The following is a 23,620-nucleotide window of genomic DNA, read 5'->3' as shown; positions in this document are numbered from 1 at the left end:
AACGCATACCTAAGTTCCTGGACTTGGTCTTGTTCGCCAGTATGCAAACGGGTACATATACTGTCGTTTATGACCGAACTCAGTTGAATCATTATGCATACGGGTATGCATACTATAGTTCTCGGACTTCAACTGTTGAATCAGTACACATACGGGTATGCATACTAAATTCCCGGACTTGGAATACACATGCAACAGTTGGCATACAAGTATGCATACCGTGTTATATCCAATCAAAGTTTAATTTTCTAAACTCCCATTTCAATCATTGAAACATTCTTGGAAGACGAGAATATATGTCTCACAAAAACTATTAGCTTCAAAGCAATTTTAAAGTGATCAAATGATTAATACGAAACATTCCGAGTCTACATCAAATGACTGTTTCACACAAATCATGTAAGATGTTACCAAGCGATTCTCACATGATCATCTTTTGACTTTCGTCAAGAATAAAAGATGAACTTGGTTAAAGTGAAAGCTTACCAACACATATTTCGAGAAATATGTAAGCGAGTTAAACTCAGCTCTAACTATGAAATGTGTACAATGTAAGTCTATATATCTATACAACTTTTGTCTCAATAGAAGATAAAATAGAAATAGACTTCTGAGTGATAGATAAGTTCAAGTCTCCACATACCTTTTGTTGATGAAGTTCCACAAGCTCCCCTTAATAGTTCTTCGTCTTCGATCGATGAACGCCGTGAAGTCTAAAACTCAGCTACACATTCTATCCTAATCCGAGACATGGGTATAAGCAGATTAGAAAGAAAGACTTATGGTTTTGACAACTAAACTTTACAAACAAGATTGAGAGAGCAACGGTTGCGAGTTCGACCGAGCAGTGCTCTAACATATAAGATTAATCTGTGGGAGGCAGATTGGTTCAAAGTCTTCAATTGAGTTGAAGCAACTCTTAGTTGGTGTGATGTCAGCTAAGGGAATCAATTGCGCGGAGTCTTGCTGGGATTCAAGAGGCGTAAATAGCACGAGTACCTTAATCAGTGGGATACCTTTTAAGGATCAACTACATTCCAGTCCGAAGTTAATTGATAGTAGGCTAGTGCCCGTAGAGGCTTAATACAGTTTGGTGTTCAATCTGGACTAGGTCGCAAGGTTTTTCTGCATTTGCGGTTTCCTCGTTAACAAAATTTTTGGTGTTTGTGTTATTTGTTTTTTCGCATTATATTGTTTATCTTTATAATTGAAATATCAAAGGTTATGTGTTAATCAATCATAGTAGATACATCCGACCTAGTTTGTTGGATATAACTTGATTGATTCTTGGACATTGGTCTTTGGTACCGTCCAAGTGATCTCTTTGTGATTAGGTTCACGGATTTGATTTTGTAAATGTTCTAATCGCAAGAGAGAGAAATATATAACTCTAGATATTATTCCTTGATTAAGTTTAACTCTCAGAGTTGTATTGAGTTTGTCCATATAGATTGCCCAAGAAAAAGTTGGTGGTGTATTTTTGTACCCCGACATTTTCAATAGAATCGAGCAACAAACTGAGCTCATATACCTTTCTGAATAACGATTTCTAGTCTATAAAAAAAAGAACCTCATATTTTAAACTTTATGTCATGATTATCCATGCAATTCTTAAACCTTTTCACGAGGGCCACAGTGTCATCACCAAGCTCTCCAAAGGCAGTAAAGGCGAGAACACCAAAACTATAACCATGTTTGGAGCACTTACCTAAATATTTATTGTGTTTACGTTTAGTAGCTTCTGAGATGGCAAGTCGAGGTGTAAAATTGCGGTACCTGCTGTTGGTAAAAGGAGAAACCCCAGTGACGTCAAAACAAACACCACGACCATTTTCCCCCAATTGTAAACCAATATATCTGCTGGCCTCAAGTCGTTGTCTGTGGCGGATAAAAAACCAAGTGGAGCTTCCTTCATTAATGCTACACCTTCTTTTTAGCACATATCAGCAATCAAATCTCAAACTGAGTCATTCCTGAATTTCAAACCCACATCCTTGGCGCAATGTAATGAGTGGTCACTAAAGACGTCCATTGGTCGGCTGCAGCTAGGACAATAACTATCCTCACTGAAAAGGGATATACCCAATCGATAACATAGAATGAACTTGAACTGTCTTGGCGCAATAGCTTGATTGAGCCTCTGGATAGGTATAGGGAGCAAATAATCTTGCGCATGTTTCTCTTTATTACACTGCCAAAGAGCTGAGTCTCTAATGACAATGTGAATTTGTTGGGTATCTCTCTAACCACAACTTTGAAGTAATGTACTTCCAATGAATGCATAGGGTGGGGGCAGCTTCTTCAATGCTGAAATTAGAGGATGATATACCACAAACATTCACGTAATTGTCTAAAGCAAGCAAAAAAACCTTAGTTGAGCCTAGCGTTGTAGATTGACTCAGGATGATATTTTGCAGATGTCGAGTTTGAAAGTATGAAGTAAGAAAACGGTAGTTAATGGTATCTGTCATAGTGTATATGCCGAGACCTCCATCTCTGATAGGCAAAGTGACTATGCTGTTACAGCAACCCAAACCCTACACCATCCATGACTATCATGTGTCTCAAGTATTGTATGAGGTGATGATCGAATTGAGCTTGTGCATGCTGAATAACTGATGTGTTAGTAGTCCTCATGGTAAAGTATATCCTTGAAACTCCGGTGCAGCTCCGTAGAAGCAATAATTAAGCTTGAGGATCATGTAGCTTTCTAACAGACTCCATTAACCCTATAGTTTTGTTTACCCTGCTCATGACTAAGTTGTTGCAGAATTGAGTATCCAAGCTTACTGGGCCACCCAAAATTGACTCCATCAGACGGTCTACTAATGTTAACCGGGAAAACACCATCTGCCAGAATTCAAGGATCGGCAGTAGGACAAAACAGTTTTGTCTTGCTGATGTTAAGATGTAACCCTATATCCTTACCTTCATATTGTATTATTTCAAAGTTTTGGCCACTTGTAAAGTCTCCCGCAATTGTACCGTCATCCAAGTACCAAGCCTGCAAATCGAGCTTGCACTGTGAAGTAATTCGAGCGACAATAGGGTGTAAGGTTAAGGAAAATAGTAAGGGGCCAACGGATCTCCCTGATGCACTCTCTGAGCAGATGAGACAATAAATTCATTATATTTTGCAGGTGTTTTGTAGAAAAATTCTACCCATCTAGAAAAACTAGGACACTTGTTTTTTGTTTCTTTCAAAAGCGTGGTTCTATCAACTAGATTAAAGACATTACTGAAGTCAATGAGAAGCATTGACATGGTATTGTCGCTGCTTTTATGTTCCAAAATCTTATTGACTGAATGAAGAATACCTTCATCCCCGCAAGGGATACCAACACCGAATTGATAATCACCCAAGTATGACGCCATTTCTTTAATGACAGCTGAAACAACTATTTTGGAGCACAATCGTCTCCAAATTGTCCCTACAAAATTTTTCCTGATGCCACCACCTGGTTTCATTAGAGGTGTTAATGGAGCACTAGCCATGTACTCTCCCAATTCAACAGGACGTACCCCTCCAAGCCATAGATTAACCACGCTTTCTATGGAGGAAAACATCTCATCAGAAACAGCCGCAGCAGTGCCACTCAGGGCATCAAGTAGATTCTGATATCTCAATCCATCTCTTGCACATGACGTGCCTTTAGGAAAACTCATATTGCAGTCAATACATATTTAGGATCAATTATAATTGCTGGCACTGCAATGTCTTCCGCAGGAATAATAGGTTCTGCTTGAGTTCAGAGAAAGTGTCTGCATTATTCGAGGATAGTATTCGTATTGCTGCCGTATATTTTCCATAACAAATCTTCTTCTTACAAGCCTTTATGTTGGTTTGTTTTTTCTTCTTTTTGGCATGAAACTTACTCTTCTGAAGCTGATTTTATGTGTCATAGTGACACATCCATTAGGTTCCTTCCATTGCAGTAGAGTTTGACTAATAGCAGCAGTTTGCATCCTTTTATTATTGCCAGATCTCTCCTCACTTGAAGATTTGGGTGTGTACTAATTGACGGTTCAAACTGGAAAAAAACATAAGTTGTATTCAAGCAGAAAAGTATGATTGCTGAAGAATAACTTTATCTAATGCTACCTTGAGAGTGCGGGAGAAACTCAGTCGACATGGTGGTGGGATTGAGGCAATGGTGGTGATACGTTTCTGAAAAACCAAATTCAGTAACTCTAAAGATAAAATATTATCATGGTACTTCTGAGGATACTGTTTCAGCCTGCTCAACAATGGGTTTTGACACACCATAAATGAGAAAATCAACACCAATGCCATTGGATGGCCCTATAGTGATATCACCATGAAGAAGACAAGGTCTTGACCATGCATGTGGATGCATACATTGTATATAAAGCCACGTCTGAAGTTTTTGGAAGGTATCTTCCATGTAACGTAAACATCAGCATTATGTCTGATTCTTTCTCTACAGATTCCCTTCTTAGTTTCTGTAGAACAATGTCTATCATGTAAATGCTTAAGCAAATAATTTCTGGCATAGCCTCTCCCTCTAACCCCATCAAAACACCCATCATGATTTTTAAAAGGATAGTGGAAATACTCTCCCTGTGAACTGGTGTTAGATTTCTTATTTTCTCCAATTGAGAGACAAGTGATCGGTTCTCATTAGGAAAGTTGAGCTCCCTCTTTTTTTGGATCTCCGAGAGAGATGGGAATCATGTGTTAGGATGACGGTTAGATCAACAAAAGTTGTGCTGGTCTAGGTGGATGAGTTTGCTCAAGGAAGCGGGCCTAAATGTGCGGGATCAAAAAATATTTATTGCAAGTAATTCAAAGAAGACCAACACAAGTGAGTTAGTTTCAGCCGTTCATGTCAATCATAGAGCTATGAATTAGATGCCTAGAATAAAATCTTGACCATTGATTTGTTTTATTTTCTACATACATATAAATGAAACCTCCCTCAACTCAACTCAATTTATTTCACTTTGTCTAATGGTGCCTTGAGAGTACGGGTGAAACTCAGTCGATACGGTGGTGGGATTGAGGCAATGGTAGTGATACGTTTCTGAAACATCAAATTCGGTAACTCTAAAGATAAAACATTATCTGGTACTTATGTGGATACTGTTTCAGCCTGCTCAATAATGGGTTTTGACACACCATAAATGAGAAAACCAACACCAATGCCATTGGATATCCCTAAAGTGATATCACCATGAAGACGAAAAAGTCTTGAGCATGTACGTGGATGCATACATTGTATGTATACAAAGCCACATCTGAAGTTTTTGCAAGGTATCTTCCAATGCAGCGTAAACATCTGCGTAATGTCTGATTCTTTTTCTGCAGATCTCCTTTTTAGTTTCTGTAGCACAACGTCTATCATGCAAGTGTTTAAGCAAATAATTTCCGGCATAACGTCTCCCTCTAACCCCCATCAAAACACCCATCATGATTTTTAAAAGGACAATGAAAATACTCTCCCTGTGAACTGGTATTAAATTTCTTGTTTTCTCCAATTGAGAGACAGGTGATCGGTTCCCATTAGGAAGGTTGAACTCCCTCTTTTTTGCAATCTCTGAGAGAGATGTGAATCATGGGTTGGGATGACGGTTAGATCAGTAACAGCTGTGCTGGTCTAGGTGGATGAGTTTGCTTGCTGAGGGAAGCGGGCCTAAATGTGCGGATCAAAAAAGAATTGTTGTGAGTAATTCAAAGAAGACCAACACAAGTGAGTTAGTTTCAGCCGTTCATGCCAATCATAGAGCTATGAACTAGATGCCTAGAAATAAAATCTTGACCATTGATTTGTTTTGTTTTCTACATATATAAATGAAACCTCCCTCAACTCAACTCAACTCAACTCAATCTATTTCACTTTGAACACAAATGTTCTTCCTTTCGAATTCTATCACTCTAATAACAAATTCTCGCTTATAGCTTTTCGGGTCAGCAAAGATGAGAAAGCCAAAGAAAAGACGCTGGTTATATCTTATGATCACTACAAATACAGGAGAGACGGAATTTGTCACTGTATTTTCAGTCGCCGTTCTTGTTTCTTGAAGCAAGTATTCTTTTTCCCCTCTCTCGCTACCCAAAATCTGAATTTTCGTCTTTCCAGTTACTCTAAGTCTCTAATTACCGATCCTCCTCCTCACCATGATTTAGTTATTTTCTGTTCTTCTTTTGATTATTGTTGATTTTTAAATTCAAAATGATGATTTAGGTATCTTGAATTAAAAATTCCGATTTTTGATTTCGTAGTTGGTTACTTTTTTAGGGTTTAGGTATCAGCATTATGTTAATTACTTTAATTTCTAAGTTCGATTTTTGTTTAGGTTATGTGATCGATTCTGTTTGATTTGTTATTTTTAGGGTTTCGGAAACAAATCCCAGTACAAAGTCCGTTATTTTTAGGGTTTTATCATGGGTATCTTGATTTGTTATATCGAAATAATCATGATTTTTTGGTTTTTTTTACTGCATGTTTTTTGATTTGTTAATCATGAATTTCTTTGTTTTTCATCCATAATAGACCAGACAATGCAGAAATTCTCAACCATTGATCCAGAAATTCTCCAGTCTTTACAATATAACCCCAACTGCCAGGAGGATTTGTTTCTTACCAATCACTAAGCCCACTACTGCAAAACCTTTGATCATCTCTGGAAGCTTTAAGAAAGAAACTGTGTCTGTTGTGTTGAAAGAAGTTCAAAAAGCTGTTCTCAATGACCCTACCTGGCAAGAAGTAAAGAAGTCTGTGCTCACTAATTCATCTTTGCAGGTTGCTGCATTCAAGTCTATTGGACGATTTCTAGAATGGGTAACTTCGATATCCCCCTTATTATATACATTTTTATGGTTATAAAACCACAGTTAAATCTTGATCAATGTCATATGGTTATTTGAACAGTCATCTCCAAAGATCCAAGGCGTTTTCTCAATGTTTGCTTTCTGGAAGGAAAAAGATATACAGTTTGTCCAGAAAAATGATTTGATCGTTTTTCAAAGCCAAGGCGCAGAGGTTTTTGGGGTGGTCACGCAGATTGGAGACAATGCAGGGAAGACGTCAATTGTTGACACACAATGTGGCTATGTGCGTTTTGGTACAAAAACCGAATTTGACAAAAGTTTAATTTACAACCTTACTTACAGGAATGGTTCCGATGATGTTTTATGGAGCATCAGGACTACAGTGGAAGTCTGTGACCTGGATAAGCTGGAGATTCTGGTTGGTTGTCTTAAAGCAATGGTTAATACATATTGGTTGGTAAAGGATAATTCAGCTCACAACCGTGTCATAGTGGACACTTATGTTCCACGACCAAATGTGTCTTCTTCTTTCTTGGTGAAAACACGTAGTCAGTAGAACATTCTAGGTTTCAATTACTTAGCTTAATACTTTATGTTGTATTTTTTTGTCCTTTTTATTTATTTATGCAGATAACCGTGACTGCATATGTCAAGTTTTCAATGCTGGAAGATCCGCCAATCACTAGTTACGAGGACGTGAATGGGATTTTTACTGCGAAGATTCAAGCTTTTGTGCACGAACAGTGGAAGCGTTTATTTTGATATGCTCTTGATAAGTGGCCCAATTACTAAAACGGAGTTGTTCTCTCTCTGTTGCTTTGTAACACTTGTGCTGAAATAGATTGTTTGTAGAGGCTTTTTTCTGACATCTCTCTGACTTCAAAGATGAGCAAGCAGTAATCTTAGGCTTCTCATTTTCACACTTTCGATGTTTTTTCTTAGACAGCTATATAGGTAGCTGGTCAATGACCATTTATTGGATATTTTAGCATCAATTTTTCCTTGTGAGAGTTCTCCTTGACTCTTCATCATTGGTTGTAGCCTTGGTTGCTCTTGCTGGTCTGTAAATTTACTGTTGTTCTCATAAACACTGTCGAATAAATAAAATTGTCTATTTTTTTACCATCACTAATACTGGTTGTTTTTGTTATCTATCTTCTGGATCATTTTCCATGTTATGCATATTTCATTTTCCCCTGTTTATATTATGCTGGTTGCACCAAATGTTTATATCCAGGTGGTATGAATTCGGAATTTCAGACAATCTGATTTGTTTTGATATGCTCTCGGAGAAATAATTGTCAATGGGAGCTTGTCATTCCATACTACTCAAATGGCAGTCCTTTTGACACGAATGATCAGAAGCTTTGAGAAAACGGTATGTATGTCAATTGTTAGTTGTGTTATCCGTTTTGCTGATTAATTATGATTGCAATTTTTTTGAAAAGGCATCTGATAAGGGGACTGTTTTTTTTTTTTAAAAAAATCTCTGCCAGTATGCATTACTTCTGTGTTACTTGCAATAATGTCAAGATATGCTTGATCCAGATGTCCCTGCATTGAATCCATCGTATGCTAAAACTTGATCAGTCTTAGATTACATTCATCAATACAATGCATATATATACGAAGTAAGGTGTTGGCGGAGAGTAAAGAAACTTTATCTTGTTCTGAGTTTCCCTTTGTCCATGTTGTAGGTAACTAAGGATGCAATTCAAGGTTGTGAAGCTGGGAAAACAGTAGTTTTTTGTGTTCTGGATGCATCTATCAGTACTGATCAAGAGCGGTTCTTCTTAGGCCAGCCACAAAGCAGAGGCTTTTTAAAGTCATGCTTGACAGACATTAGCAATATGTCCTCTCAGGTATGTCCCTTCCTCCATAAAATTCACTACCTTTCCGTTTTGATGGTATGCTGGCTTGTACATATAGCAATATAATATAAAAAATTGTCATGGTTAGACAGAATCAAAACTAGAAAGTTCCATGAAAATAACTTTTGTAATGTATGGATTTGAAGGTGCATCAATTTAACTTATTGGCACAGCTACCTACCATGCATGTTGACCAGAGGATCCATTACAAGTAGATGGGCTTTAAGCTCAAACAACAAATTATAACATATGGAATCGTTGTAGTGTGTTAACTTACAGAATCCCTGACCACAGGGCATAATTTGTAATAGAGTTAAATGAAACCCAATAAACCCTTACTTACTCTTTAACCACAGCTACAAAGGACTAAGGAGTGAACATTCTAATTTGCCTGATGATTTAGTGCTGCGACTCGAATTCTTGTTTCATACCATCTGTTCTGTTTCAGTGACAAGTGATGAAGGCTTATGAAAGATGGTTTTTCGTTTCATGGAGATTAAAGAAATGAGCCAAATGCTCTTATACCTACTAGGATTCCTCTTGAATAGCTAGATTAATGTTAGCCTACTCGAATTGAGTTGTCACTGTATTTCCTGATAACTAGGTTTCTTTCTTTTGTTCAGTTGATTTGGTGCATGTGCTATAAAATAATTTGCCATCTAAGCTTTTATTCCATTGTATACTGTTTAGTTTCGTAATGTCTTTTCATTTTTAATATCATCATTTAGTGTGTTTCACATTTCTTGGGTTGTGTGCAGCGACGATCTACTTTTGAAGCTTAACCTGCTATGCTGTTGAGGATTAATCACAGTTATGGAAGCCTGGTGCCAAGTTTTTGTTTTCTACGGGTGCCATTGAACATATTGCTTCATGCAAGATGATGGGTTTGCCATTAAAGGTATAAATGCTCACTAGTTTATCTTATTCTATGTGTTCATAAGAATGTGTGTTTCCAGGGAGGCTTCAGTCGGTTTGAAGCTAAAGGTGGTCGAAGCTAAAGGTGGCAGAGATGTACTACGAAACAAAAAAGTACTACCACAGTAACAACTTGGGTAAATGTAGCTGTCAAATGGTTCTAGTGATCAAAAGATGAATTGGATCCATCCTTACCTCTACTAAAGGATGGATCCACTTCCTGAGCAAGAACATTCTGAGTTACGAATAATTATGCTTAAACACAGCCTCTCGTGGATAATTTAGAGGCCCAAACTTGTAAAACATTTCAGAGAGATTCAAGTAAGTACAGCCAGGTGTGGATGATAGTAACGCTCCCTCCCAAACTTATAAAACATTTCATATATGTTGTGCTTCACAAATTTGCTACTTCAGGTACACAAGTTTTATACAACCTGTGAGTCGTGACAGCATCAAAGTTATACAACGATGTAAGTTTAAAGTTCCATTATACCATGTTTAGTTGCAATGTAGTAGACCTTAGAACTCAGTCAAGGTTATTTGCAGGTGAAGTTACAGAAGGACCTTGTGCACTTCGAAACTGCTTATGTAGTCAAGTTGCACAGTTGGCAAGGCTCGCACCTTCACAACCTGTAAGTTTCAGATTCTGCTATTAAAATATGGCGCCTTGCATTACCCTTCATGTTCTGAATTTATTTCACCATATTATTTCCAAGACAGCAATTCCCTTGAATTTTCGTTTTCTGTTGCCGATCTTTCCTTTTTTTTTCTTTAGCAAAATCTTTTACCTTGCTTTTATCATTTGTATCTTACAGGTGTACTCTCTAAACTGGTCCTTGGTTAAGCACTTACTTGCCATATAGATGATTGGACACTCTTCCTTGTTTGTACCAGGTATTTACATTTACTCATCATCAATGTTACTTTCTAGGCTTGCAATAATCTTGAATAAATGCACAGGGGTTCTTTGGGTGCATTCAGTAATTTGGAAAACTTAATACGGCTGGCCAATAACCTGTAAAATGTTTCGTACCAAAATTACTTGCGATATTGGCAAGTAAAGGCTAATGATAGGCAGTTAGTGTTGTTTTGACTTTGCAAAACTCATAATACCTTTCAAACTGACCCGAAATGCAAACATGTTAAATTTTAATATGCTTCTCCATTTCACAGAATTTGCTGGTTACTTTGATGCAACAGTTTACAAAGATGTTCATCTTAGTAATGCAACCCCAAACATGTTCAATATGTATGATATAATCCGTACTTGCTTTACATGCACAGAATAATAGTTGCGCAAACAGTTCAACTCATCAACTGTGTTTTTATGTCATTATCTTTCTCAGGAGAAAGTTAGAATTTTCAAATTTCATTTTTGCACAACCTTACATCCGTCTTTTTTGTGTTTTCTTTCTCCTGTTGGTGAATCAGGTTTGCTATATTTTCCCATTGAGGAAACCCGTATGTATAAAACCAAGGTCTCCTTTAGAAGTTCACTTTTTGCGGTGCTCTGGGTCTACAAAGGTAAAGTGTTTTACCACAACAGGTGTTCAGAGTTTTGTTTTCAGTTGCTTTTGGACAGCCACTTCTTCTGATGGAACTTATCCAAAGCCTGGGCAACATGTGTACTCCTGTCTTAATACATGATAGACACATATTTATGTCTTTACTAGTTTCAGTAATGTACTTTTGTACTAATTTGGTTAATCGATATGTTTTATCGAAATACCTGGAAGATCTACTAATATCAGATGCTGCACATATTTGACTGCCTAAGGCTTGATTCTAAAGGATATGGAATTATAATTGTTCCTCCATTGTGCAAATATTCTAGATTAGCTGACTAAAGGATACTGAATTGTTCCTCCATTTTGCAAATATGATGATGTTTTTTCTTTTTAATCAGAATATGATGATGTTGGTTTCATAAACAACACCGATTCCGTAGGGGCAGAATCATGAGATTCGTGTTTGTATGACAGACCCTCAACATATATAGTTAGTACATGGAACATCATAATGAATCTACAGATGTAACTATTTATACCTAGTTTTGATTTTTTTTTTGATCTTTTTTTGTTGATAGAATCGGTTCATGTAAATGTCTACCGATTATATGTTAAAAAAATGCCCAATTTGCTGTGTACTTCCTAACTTGGAATCGGATTGCATGAGTGCTTATATAAACCGATTCTTTTTGTGCATTGTTTGTGCGTATATCGTGCTCACCGATTCTTACAATCGGGTAGTAAGTAATATGCACCTATTCTTGGTGGTTTTCGGGAATCAGAACATCAACCTATAATCAGTTTACTAGTGCATAAACATCCACCGATTCTGGATTGATTTTTGTCAAAAAAAAATAAAATCTTTTTCATGTTTTGACAATGAATTAACGTTAGCTAATCTCGAGATTAACTTGATTAAACATCTGGTAATCACCCGAAACTAATTAACCAGAGATAATTTAGTCATTAAAGAAAATGGTTAGCTAAGGGGTTTTTCATTTTACTTATAGACCCAAACCAGCCAGGACAAGAAAAGCCTGAATTTATCTTTATTCCACCAGAGTCTCTATACGGTCCAGTTGATCTAAAACAGAGTTGATTCTAGAACTAAATTGCTCTGTAGGCTGTAGCTCTTATAATTCCTCCCATAGTAGGGTATACACACCCTATCACCCACTCCCTAACCCATTCTGAAAGGGCATCGCGTAGTTCTTGCTGAAACTGGAATTCGGCCGTTAAAACAAAATCCTTGGTTCTCTGTAACACCGGCAACAAAAACCCAGATATAAATAGTTTGTTCTTCTCCTTTTCGTACTCAGACGCATTCCCTCAAAGCGAAAAAGAGTGAGTTTTTGTTTCTTTTTTTATGGAAGAATCTAGTCTTGCACTAGGTCTTTTATATAGAAGAATGTTATGTTCTGTTCGATTTATGGGTTTGAGTTTTTCTGTTTGGTTTTTGTTACTGAAATCTTAAATTGATCGTGCTTTAGGGATTTTAGTGTTCTTTTGATTGTGTTTTATTGTTTGATTTTGGGGGTTTTGTTATTGATCTAGAATTAGGTTTTTTTAATTGTTTCTATGTCGTTACAGATATGCAGACTGCTAAATTATTAAACTTTACTCCAACATTTCTTCCTAGTAGTATAATTAAGAAACCCCAAACTTACTGCACCAACTACACCAACAACAAGCCCTTCCAAATTACTAATTTTCCTAAGATATGCATCACCAACGACAAGAGCTTCCAAATCTCATCCTGTATGAAGGATGCAGGTTCGAATTCGGGTTTGAAGGCATCACCTGTATTGAAGGATGTATCAAACTCTATATTAACAATTGAGAAGAAGTTGCAGTTGTATGTTTCTTCTGCTTTTGAGGCAATTTTCTCAGCTGTTAAAGAGGTAAGTCCTTCTCTTCTTTAATAGTTTATGGAATTCCCAAAAACTCTTTGATATTGGTTAGAGACTTTTAAAAGGTCATTCGAATGCTCATGTTATTGGATAGAGATTTATAATTTTAAGAGATTTTGAGTGACTTTTATATGAAAATAGGCATGAGAAAAGTCTCTCTGATATTTTGGGGGACTTAGAATGTTGGAATTGTTCTTCTTTTCTATGCAGGTGTTTTTCTTATGATGCAGCTTTATCATTCATTTGAGGCAGATGATTTGTCAAGCTATGTTGTATTAAACTCAAACGAATCTTGTCATTTGTACATACAATTGATATATCCTTTTGACATACTATGATGATTAGTCAAGCTATGTTGTATTATACTCGAAAGAATCTTGTCATTGTACATACGTTATAAGTCAATTTGTACATAAATTGACATACTAGTCATCCATCATACATTACCTATAACTGGCTTGTGAAAAATTTGATGGAAACATATCACTAAAAAATTACCTTTAAATTGGGGCTGATAGTGTGAGATAGTGAGCGTAACCATGTTAACAGATCCTCCACCATGTTATTAGAACAAAAAAACAACAACATGATTTTTGTATATAACCAGCTCTTAATAAAATCCAAATTGGGATTGTTACTTATATACCAGGTGATTAGAACTTTCTTTACCATCCATTAATAAAGTACATAAATTGTTTCAGCTGGTGTTTTGGTATCTGAATGTCCATGTGATTTTACAGAACAACATTATAAAACACTAGCTATATGCATGAAAACATGCTACGTCATATGGATCGTAATATCTTTGTTAGTCTTAGTAAAATGGAGCTCGATGAATTTATAGTGTTGATGACTACTTTATTAGGAAATTTGTGTATCTATGAAATTTACATTTTTGTAGTTTGATACGATGAAAACTTATATTTTGTGTCTCTAGAAGTAATCTATAGGATTTCACCTGATTAGCCTCTACAAGTCATTATGATTTACCAAAGAGAGTCTACAAAAATCTCTGGATTTTGAAAAAATCTTCTGAAATCTCTTGTATTCAATGGCTACCAAAATCTCAATAGATCTCTTACTTCCTACCATATGCGCTAATGATTCTTTTTTTCTTTGATTGTTGGTGTTTCCATTTGTGATTAAATTGGATTCATCCCAGAAAAGTTCATTGGCGTTGGCAAAATCATTCGAAATAGAGAATGATCTAATAAAGTTTGAGCACAATGGGAGGGAGATTGTTGGAGTTGTTCGTGATGTGATTCATCATGTGGGGGATTTAATGGAAACTACTCTACAATGTGAACATGGTTTAGAGAAATTTAAAATCAGTATATTTGACGTCGTCAATCTCACCTACGGCTATTATGAGGGGAAAGAGAGAATGTGGGGGATTCATACCACAGTAGAGTGCAAAGATGGTGATGTGGAGAAGATGGTGGAGGAGATAAAAGATATCCTAAATGCTCACGATGATGTGAAATGCAATTCTAAGTTGGTTACGATGGATTCACTTTGTCCTAAGAATAATAAGGTATGAATTATTTGAAGTTCTTAGGGTTGTTGTGAATTGTTCTGTTATGCTCTGAAAGGGGTGTCCGGGTCAGGCTGGGCTTGATATCGGAATATCCATGAAATCCATCTTGCATGGGCAGGATGGGGAATACCTTTAATATGATGTCCATTACCCACCCACGGCCCATTACTGACCAGACTAGTCCAGGCTGGTCAGGACATATTTTAAGTGTTTTTAGAGGTCAATAATATTAGTGAAAACTACAGACAGACCCATTTTACAGATTCTTCCCACTGTGAAACTCATGCTCAAAAAAACACAGGCGCGCACCCATTTTCTACGACAAAATATCTCCCAAACCCATAATTTCTGAAATTATGTTTCAGTCTTTTTTCTTCTTCTTCTCCGATTCGTATCTCCCTACTGTTTTCGTCTCATTTCTTCATTGGAGCTTCAATTCACGGGTAAATCTCAACATCTTCGTATTTGGGGGTTGAAAAGGGATCTAAGCATCATTTTGAGCTTCTGCGGTTGAGCTGAAATGGAGACATCAAGGATTGATTGAAGCAACGATGACGAGAATGGATCTGTGGTGTTTGGGGGTTGAATTTCAAGCCAATTGCTTCAATTCTCTCAACAACAACGATTGAATTTGGGTGTGATTGCTTGTGGATTGATTGCAGGTGGTATAATTTGGGGTCTGTTGATTGAAGAACTGGCGTTGTTCGATGATTTGACTTAGGGTTTCTTCCATTGATTCATGGCTATATACGAGAAGTTTAAGCAACAGATTTTGGGGATTTTTGAAGTTAACTGAAACGGGTTATATATGGAGTTGTTGGATAAATGAAATGGATCTGTTGGGGTTCAGTGTGGTGCTCGATTGAGAGAGAAATTATGAAGGTAATGGTGGTGTTTGCAGGTCAAATTGGTGTTGATTTCCGTCGAGTGTTCTCTGGATATAGACAGAGTTTGGTGGAGTTTTTGTTATGCCAGAAAACCAGCTGAAATAGATGCCACTGTTGCTGTCAACTGGGGTTTTGCTGTGGCCTGAAATTGGAGGTTTGTATTTGAAAAATCAACAGTACCTGGCAGAAACTAAAATGGGATTCTGGGGAATTCTGGTTTTGAACTGAAATTGGGGGTCTTTGGTTAATTGAATCGATTCCGTGGAGACGGGTCCTTACCCATTTTTGTTCTTGATTAAATAATGGTTGTCGACTTGTCGGGCAGAATTGCAGACACAAATGGAGAAGACTCGAGCTTCAAAGCCACTGGTGGTTGTGCTAGACAGATCTTTAGACGTTGTGAACACGGGGAGTTGAAAAAGATGGTGTCTGTCCTTCTCTACTACATTGCTGATGGAGACTGGAGTGAGCAACGAAGAGAGACTTCGGCATTTCTGTGCTTCAGAGACCAAGTCGAAGATGCAATGAAGCTGTAGCGACTCGATGGGTGATTGCAGGCAGCAGTGGTCTACAACAACAGCAACAACACAGATTTGCGGAGGATTTTTGGATGTGGATTAAAACTGGGTTCAATTGAGAAGTGGAGGAATGTGATGATATGAGTGCTACATCAAAATGTCTATGTTGTTAGCTATAGATTGTATGGATGAGTTGTGAAGAAGGTTTAATTGCAGATGATGGTGTAAATACATGAAAGAAGATGATGGTGTAAATACATGATTTTGACCAAGAGCCCCCGAATAACTGAAAGATAATGGTTTGCGTGGGAGTTAATGAAACATGAAAGAAGATGATGATGTGGTTATGACTGCATAACATGTCATTCAGTCGAGAAACTGTCTGCATAACATGTTATGCATTTGTGAAAATGGATGCATAACCTGTTATGCATCTACAAAATTTGTTGCATAACTTGTTATGCAGTCCAGAAAACCTGCATAACATGTTATGCAGGTTTAATTGCAGATGATGGTGTAAATACATGAAAGAAGATGATGGTGTAAATACATGATTTTGACCAAGAGCACCTGAATAACTGAAAGATAATGGTTTGCGTGGGAGTTAATGAAACATGAAAGAAGATGATGATGTGGTTATGACTGCATAACATGTCATTCAGTCGAGAAACTGTCTGCATAACATGTTATGCAGACATTCGTGAAAATGGATGCATAACCTGTTATGCATCTACAAAATTTGTTGCATAACTTGTTATGCAGTCCAGAAAACCTGCATAACCTGTTATGCGTCAGAAAATATGGCTACATAATGCATTATGCATCGAGAAAATAGATGCATAACCTGATAAGCATCCGTAAATATGGATGCATACTGCATTATGCATCAATTTTTTATATGTACGGCTAAAATCAACCAAAACAATGGCTACATAACTTGTTATAGATGCATAACTTTGTTATGCAGATACATAACTTGTTATGCAGTCGAAAAAATGGTTGCATAATTCGTTATGCGTCTGCAGAATGTGTTATGCATCGTTTTTGGTGACTGCATAATGGTTAAGTATCAAGTTTTCAAAAAATTTCCCTAAAATGAGGATCACTTCCGATTTTTTCGTTAAAAACAAAAATTTGATATTCTTGTTTATACTCGTTGCATAGCTCTTTTAAAAAGATTTCCAACGATATAAAATTTGTAAAATTCTAAGGCGCGGATTTTTAGATATGTTATGTCCAAGTTGCGCTGCCAATTATACCCCTGAAAAAGATAATATGCATAACGAGTTATGACTGAAAAGATAGTATGCATAACCAGTTATGTATTGATTCATATAATTATGGGTGTCACGGTATACAAAATTAATTGTGGGCTTGAGAACGAGAATATTATTTTTTTTGGGTTTCCCGCTAATTTCCCCTTAATATTAGCACATGATAAATCTAAATTATTCACTATACATTCCTGCTATCAATCTGTTAATAATATTATTTTATATTTTATAAATAAAAACATGTAACCATAAACTCGTCTATATCAGAACTATACAGTCGAACATTAACAGATACTATCAGGCAGTCTAAATTTTTTAATAATCGTGCTGGCAAGGTAAGCCCGTGACAGATTGTTGGGCATCCATGAGGTCTCTCCAACCCAGGCAGAATATAGCAAGCCATAGGCCATCTGGTACTTTGTACAGCCTTACGATCCGAATAAACTTTGTTCTCTATTTACATATTATAGTGATGAGTTTTGTTACATGCTCCAAATTGAGGAGTCCTCCCTATGTGCACTACATGGAAGTAAGGAGAAAAGTGCTCTCAGAGATGGATGAAATCCAAAGGAAACATGGAAGTAAGGAGGAAAGTGTTGTTGGAAATTGAAGAGATTCTAAGCAAATGGAGTACAGTGAATGGGTCAATAACTGATGAATATGTATATGGCTCTTATAATAATAACCCACTAATGAACTACTTAATAGTTTTTTGTTTTTGATAGGAAAAAGAATTTCATTAATTCAGAGAAGAGTTACATCTGTGAAGTGAGAAAGTCTGGGGTATAACCAAACCACCCCAAACCGTTCACCATTGACTCAAGAAGTTCTACAATGTATAGCGGCAACATCAACCATTTTTGTGAAACTTCCATTTAGAAATTCAAATCTAATAAAAGAAAATGAACTTGTGATTGACTTGCAATCATCTAGAATGGAGTTGTTAAACCAACATATCTGGTTATGATTATTTAGGTAACCTAAAACTAATTTTGCATCACTAATGAGACATATTTTCTAGTCCTTTCTCCCTTTCCCATAAAACAACTTCTAGCACTGCCAAACTTTCAACTGCTTCTCCTGGTCACACATGGGATGGTTTTGCACCCAAAATAGTTCCTTACATTTGATCAAACCAATACCTGAGAAGTTAGTATTTGTATCATAAGATGCATCAGAATAAACAATAATGCGGTCCATAGGTAAATTGTTGGTTGCAAAAGCAAAATCTAAACCAACTGAAATTGCCAAACATACTAATAAAACTAAAACTAATCAAATAATGATCAGTATCTAACACTAATTGCGTTTCAATCCTGACAGTAGAATTATGATTGGGTGCTTCATCCTGAAAGATAAATGAGCATCTATCCCTCAAGATACACCAGGCTATTATAAACACACTAACAACTTTATCTCTTAGAGTGGCATTATTTAACCACTTAGAGATCCAATCCGTCATACTAATATTCATGGAAGAATCCTGTAAAATTTCATCTCTATAAGGATTAAGAGACCAAACAGCTTGAGCAAAAGGACGGTGAAGAATAATATGTTCAACAGACTCATAAGTATTTAGGTTGCACATATCACAGTGTCTATCATGATCATAATAAAATATAAAAACATTAGTTTAGAAGGCAAGATTCCTTCATGACATTTTCATACAAACAATTGAACTTTAGGGAGGATTTTCAACTTCCACAAAGATCTATAAGTTGGGTTTATATAGTTATGATTTTGCATGTGATTGTGTTGACCATAAATTGCTTTATAAGCAGACTTCACAAAGAATTGGCAATTCTTAGTGTATCGCCAAATGAGCCTATTTTGACATGTAATTGGTATCCTAGTTCTAAGGATAGCTTGAGCATTACAAGGAGTGAAAAATGCATTGATTAAATCGGGTTACCAGCTCTTAGCATCACGATCAGACATGGTATAATTAGGATTAGGGGCAGAAACATGTAAAGGGTAAACATGATTCTGGATCCAGTTATCTCTGAAAGCAAGGACATTCTGACCATTCAAAATTTCAAAATGAGAGTGTTTAAAAATGAAATCAAGCCCTGATCAAATGCTCTTCCGACCCATGAAGAGTCTTGCTTTTCATTATGATCAAAAACACGACCATGTTTGAAATATTTGCATCTAAGAATTTTGGCAAATAACTCATTATTAGGATGCACCAATTTCCATGTTGTTTTACATAACAAATATAGGTTAACATGTTTTAGGTTTTTAAGACCAAGACCACCTTGAAGTTTGTGTGTACACACTTTGTTCCAATTGGTAGGATAAAAGCCACCAGGTCTAGTTTCCCCCCACCAGAAATCCCTTTACGAGTTCTCCATTTTTTGGAGAATGTTATCTAGAGTGGTGAAGGTATTCAAGTGATAAATAGGTGAGGCTTCTAACGCATGCTGAACCAGAATAAGTATACCAGCTTGGTTCATCAGTTTACCTTGCTATATAGCTACTCTCTTATCAAATTTTCATTCAAATAGTTGAATGAGTCAGAATGAGACCTTGTAATGAAAAGAGGAATACCTAAATGCTTTTCATTAAGGCCAATCTTCTTGACATTAAGAGACCTAATAAGGGAAACAAACAAATCTAGATGAACATTTTTGCTGAAAAAATAGCTCGATTTTTGCATACTTATGACCTGACCAGAATAGAGGCTGAAGTCACGAATAAGATTCATGAGGATATCAACTTCTTTGTGAGAGGCTTCAACAAAAATCAGGCAGTCATCCGCAAAAAGCAGATGACTAATACTAGGGGATTCTTTAATTACCTTTATGAATAAGATGAGAGTTTTCAGCATGGATTACGTACTTCGAGAAAGCTTTGATACAAAGTATAAACACATAAGGAGACAAGGGATCTCCTCGTCTCAAGCCCCTAGTAGGTTTATATGACTTGCATGGAGAACCATTTAGCGATACAGAGATACTACAAATTGAAAAATTAAGTCATACCAATGTTCCGAAAAACCAAAGGATCTAAGAATATCTAACATAAATGACCATTCAAACCTGGCAAAGGCCTTAGACATGTCAAGTTTAAGGCCCATGACCCAACCCCCCCCCCCCCCCCCCCCCCAGTTATCAAGTTTAAGGCCCATGACCATTCAAACCTGTCAAAGGCCTTAGACATGAAGAGTCTTGCTTTTCATTATGATCAAAAACACGACCATGTTTGAAATATTTGCATCTAAGAATTTTGGCAAATAACTGATTATTTGGATGCACTAATTTCCATGTTGTTTTACATAACAGATATATGTTAACATGTTTTAGGTTTTTAAAACCAAGACCACCTTGAAGTTTGTGTGTACACACTTTGTTCCAATTGGTAGGGTAAAAGCCACCAGGTCTAGTTTCCCTCCACCAGAAATCCCTTTGCGAGTTCTCCATTTTTTGGAGAATGTTATCTGGAGTGGTGAAGGTATTCATGTGATAAATAGGTGAGGCTTCTAACGCATGCTGAACCAGAATAAGTATACCAACTTGGTTCATCAGTTTACCTTGCTATGTAGCTACTTTCTTATCAAATTTTCATTCAAATAGTTGAATGAGTCAGAATGAGACCTTGTAATGAAAAGAGGAATACCTAAATGCTTTTCATTAAGGCCAATCTTCTTGACATTAAGAGACCTAATGAGGGAAACAGACAAACCTGGATGAACATTTTTGCTGAAAAAATAGCTCGATTTTTGCATACTTATGACCTGACCAGAATAGAGGTTGAAGTAACGTATAAGATTCATGAGGATATCAGCTTCTTTGTGAGAGGCTTCAACAAAAATCAGGCAGTCATCCGCAAAAAGTAGATGACTAATACTAGGGGCTTCTTTAATTACCTTTATACCATGAATAAGATGAGAGTTTTCAGCATGGATTACGTACTTCGAGAAATCTTTGATACAAAATATAAACACATAAGGAGACAAGGGATCTCCTCGTCTCAAGCCCCTAGTAGGTTTATATGACTTGCATGGAGAACCATTTAGCGATACAAAGATACTACAAATTGAAAAATTAAGTCATACCAATGTTCCGAAAAACCAAAGGATCTAAGAATATCTAACATAAATGACCATTCAAACCTGTTAAAGGCCTTAAACATGTCAAGTTTAAGGCCCATGACCCCCCCCCCCCCCCCCCCCCCCCCACCCCACCCCAAGTTATCCTTTTTATTTTTCATGGTATGCACCAGCTCACAGGAAATAATAACATTATCCTGAATATTCCTCTGGGAAACATAAGCTGACTGGAAAGGACTTATTATCTTACCCAAGAGTGGCTTCATACTATTTACAATAATCTTAGAGATTATTTTGTAATTAGAATTACAGAAAGATATAGGTATGAAATCAGTGAGGGTAGGTAGGTTATTAGTCTTGGGAATTAGGGAAAGAAAATTATGATTCATTTCTTTTAAAAAATGTTTGGAATTGAAAAAATTTTGAACAATTTTCCGAACATCAGATATTAAAAGATCAATATTTTCTTTATAAAACCCAAGTGGAAAACCATCCAGCCCTGGAATAGTCCAGGATTTCATTTGGTTTATGGTATCCCAAATCTCTTGCTGAGTAATAGGTCTAAGTAAATTACTATTGTCAGCTTCATATATGCAGGGGTCAATACTGAAAAAGCAGTGGTCTAACAACCACACCCGATATTTCGCTTAGCAATCTGTATGGAATAACTCCAATATACTTTCAAGAGAATCAACTAGACAGTCAGACTTAATCTTAAGAAAAGTATTTCAAAGAGTTATATCTCAATTCCTCAATTCAATCTGTAATCAAACAAGTAGGAATTTACGAGCCCGATTGAATATAAGAAATAACTTGGACGGTATCAAAAACCAATATCCAAGTGTCAATCAATTTAATCAACAACCAAAGGTTGGATTCAAAATTGATTGAACTTACGCACAACCTGTGATATTTCAATATATAAACAAATATAATGCGGAAAAGAAATAACACAGACACCAGAAGTTTTGTTAACGAGGAAACCGCAAATGCAGAAAAACCCCAGGACCTAGTCCAGATTTGAACAACACACTGTATTAAGCCGCTACAGACACTAGCCTACTCCAAGTTAACTTCGGACTGGAATGTAGTTGATCCCTAACCAATCTCACACTGATCAAGCTACAGTTGCACTCCTTATGTCTCTGAATCCCAGAAAGATTCTACGTACTTGATTCCCTTAGCTGATCTCACCCACAACTAAGAGTTGCTACCACCCAAAGTCGAACACTTGATAAACCAATCTGTCTCACACAGAAAGTCTATTCAATAAATAAATCTGTATCCCACAGATAAACCTATGAGTTTTGTTCCGTCTTTTGATAAATCAAGGTGAACAGGAACCAATTGATATATCAGACTTATATTCCCGAAGAACATCCTAGAAATATCAATCACCTCACAATAATCTTAATCATATGGTACCGAAACAAGATATTGTGGAATCACAAACGATGAGACGAAGGTGTTTGTGACTACTTTTTATCTTTCCTACTAGAGATTAAATCTCGAGCAAATCTTAGAGAAGATAGTACTCAATCACGATAGAAAACAGCAAGATCAGAACACGCAACTACAGAAAAAAATAGTTGGGTCTGGCTTCACAATCCCAATGAAGTCTTCAAGTCGTTAACCTACATGGTTTTGGAAAAACCTAAGGTTAAAGGAGAATCGACTCTAGTCGCAACTAGTATCACACAGGAGGTGTGGGGATTAGGTTTCCCAGTTGCTAGAGTTCTCCTTTATATAGTCTTCAAATCAGGGTTTGCAATCAATGTTACCTTGGTAACAAGGCATTCAATATCCACCTTTAGATGAAAACCATATTAGGCTCAAGCTAATATCTTTCAACCGTTAGATCGAACTTGGCTTGTTACACACAATTGAAAAGGGACTTCATTTAGATATGGGTAACCGTACCTAAACGTGTACACCTTTGTTGGCTCAACAATAGTTAACCGAAGTTAGCCATATGGACACTTTCATATCAACCTGATTCATGTTAACCATAACTAGTTCAAATGACTCAAATGAAATTAGTTCTAGAGTTGTTCAATTGTTTATATTCTCATAGAAGTATACAAGACAGAATTGAAGCAAAATCGATTTTGATTCACTCGAATCAAGTCATGAAAATTATAGCCACGGTTATTACATTCCTTATTATATAAATGTATTAGTTCATGAACAAACCGATTTTAATACTTAACTTACTCAAGTATGCACACGGGTACACATACCTAAGTAGCCGGACTAAGTTTGGGTTCGCCAGTATGCCAACGGATACGCATATCGCTAAATATAAACAAACTCAGCAGAAAATTCCGGAACTTGAACTTACGCCAGTATGCATACC

At 36.6% G+C, this 23,620-nt stretch overlaps 1 protein-coding gene across 1 annotated transcript; it reads left to right on the top strand.

Annotated features, from left to right (window-relative positions):
* The first annotated feature begins 12,176 nt into the window (after window positions 1-12,176).
* Window positions 12,177-17,823, top strand: LOC113279348. Its single transcript, XM_026528042.1, has 4 exons — window positions 12,177-12,431; window positions 12,678-12,988; window positions 14,160-14,531; window positions 17,677-17,823. Exons 2-4 carry the CDS (start codon window positions 12,680-12,682, stop codon window positions 17,821-17,823), a joined length of 828 nt encoding a protein of 275 aa, XP_026383827.1. The 5' UTR covers window positions 12,177-12,431; window positions 12,678-12,679.
* The last annotated feature ends 5,797 nt before the right edge of the window (window positions 17,824-23,620 follow it).

This window comes from Papaver somniferum, chromosome 5 (assembly GCF_003573695.1).
Source record: "Papaver somniferum cultivar HN1 chromosome 5, ASM357369v1, whole genome shotgun sequence".
NCBI classification, from domain to species: domain Eukaryota; kingdom Viridiplantae; phylum Streptophyta; class Magnoliopsida; order Ranunculales; family Papaveraceae; genus Papaver; species Papaver somniferum.
The sequence above is the reverse complement of the archived record's forward strand: the minus strand, read 5'-3'. Positions and strand labels throughout refer to the sequence as shown.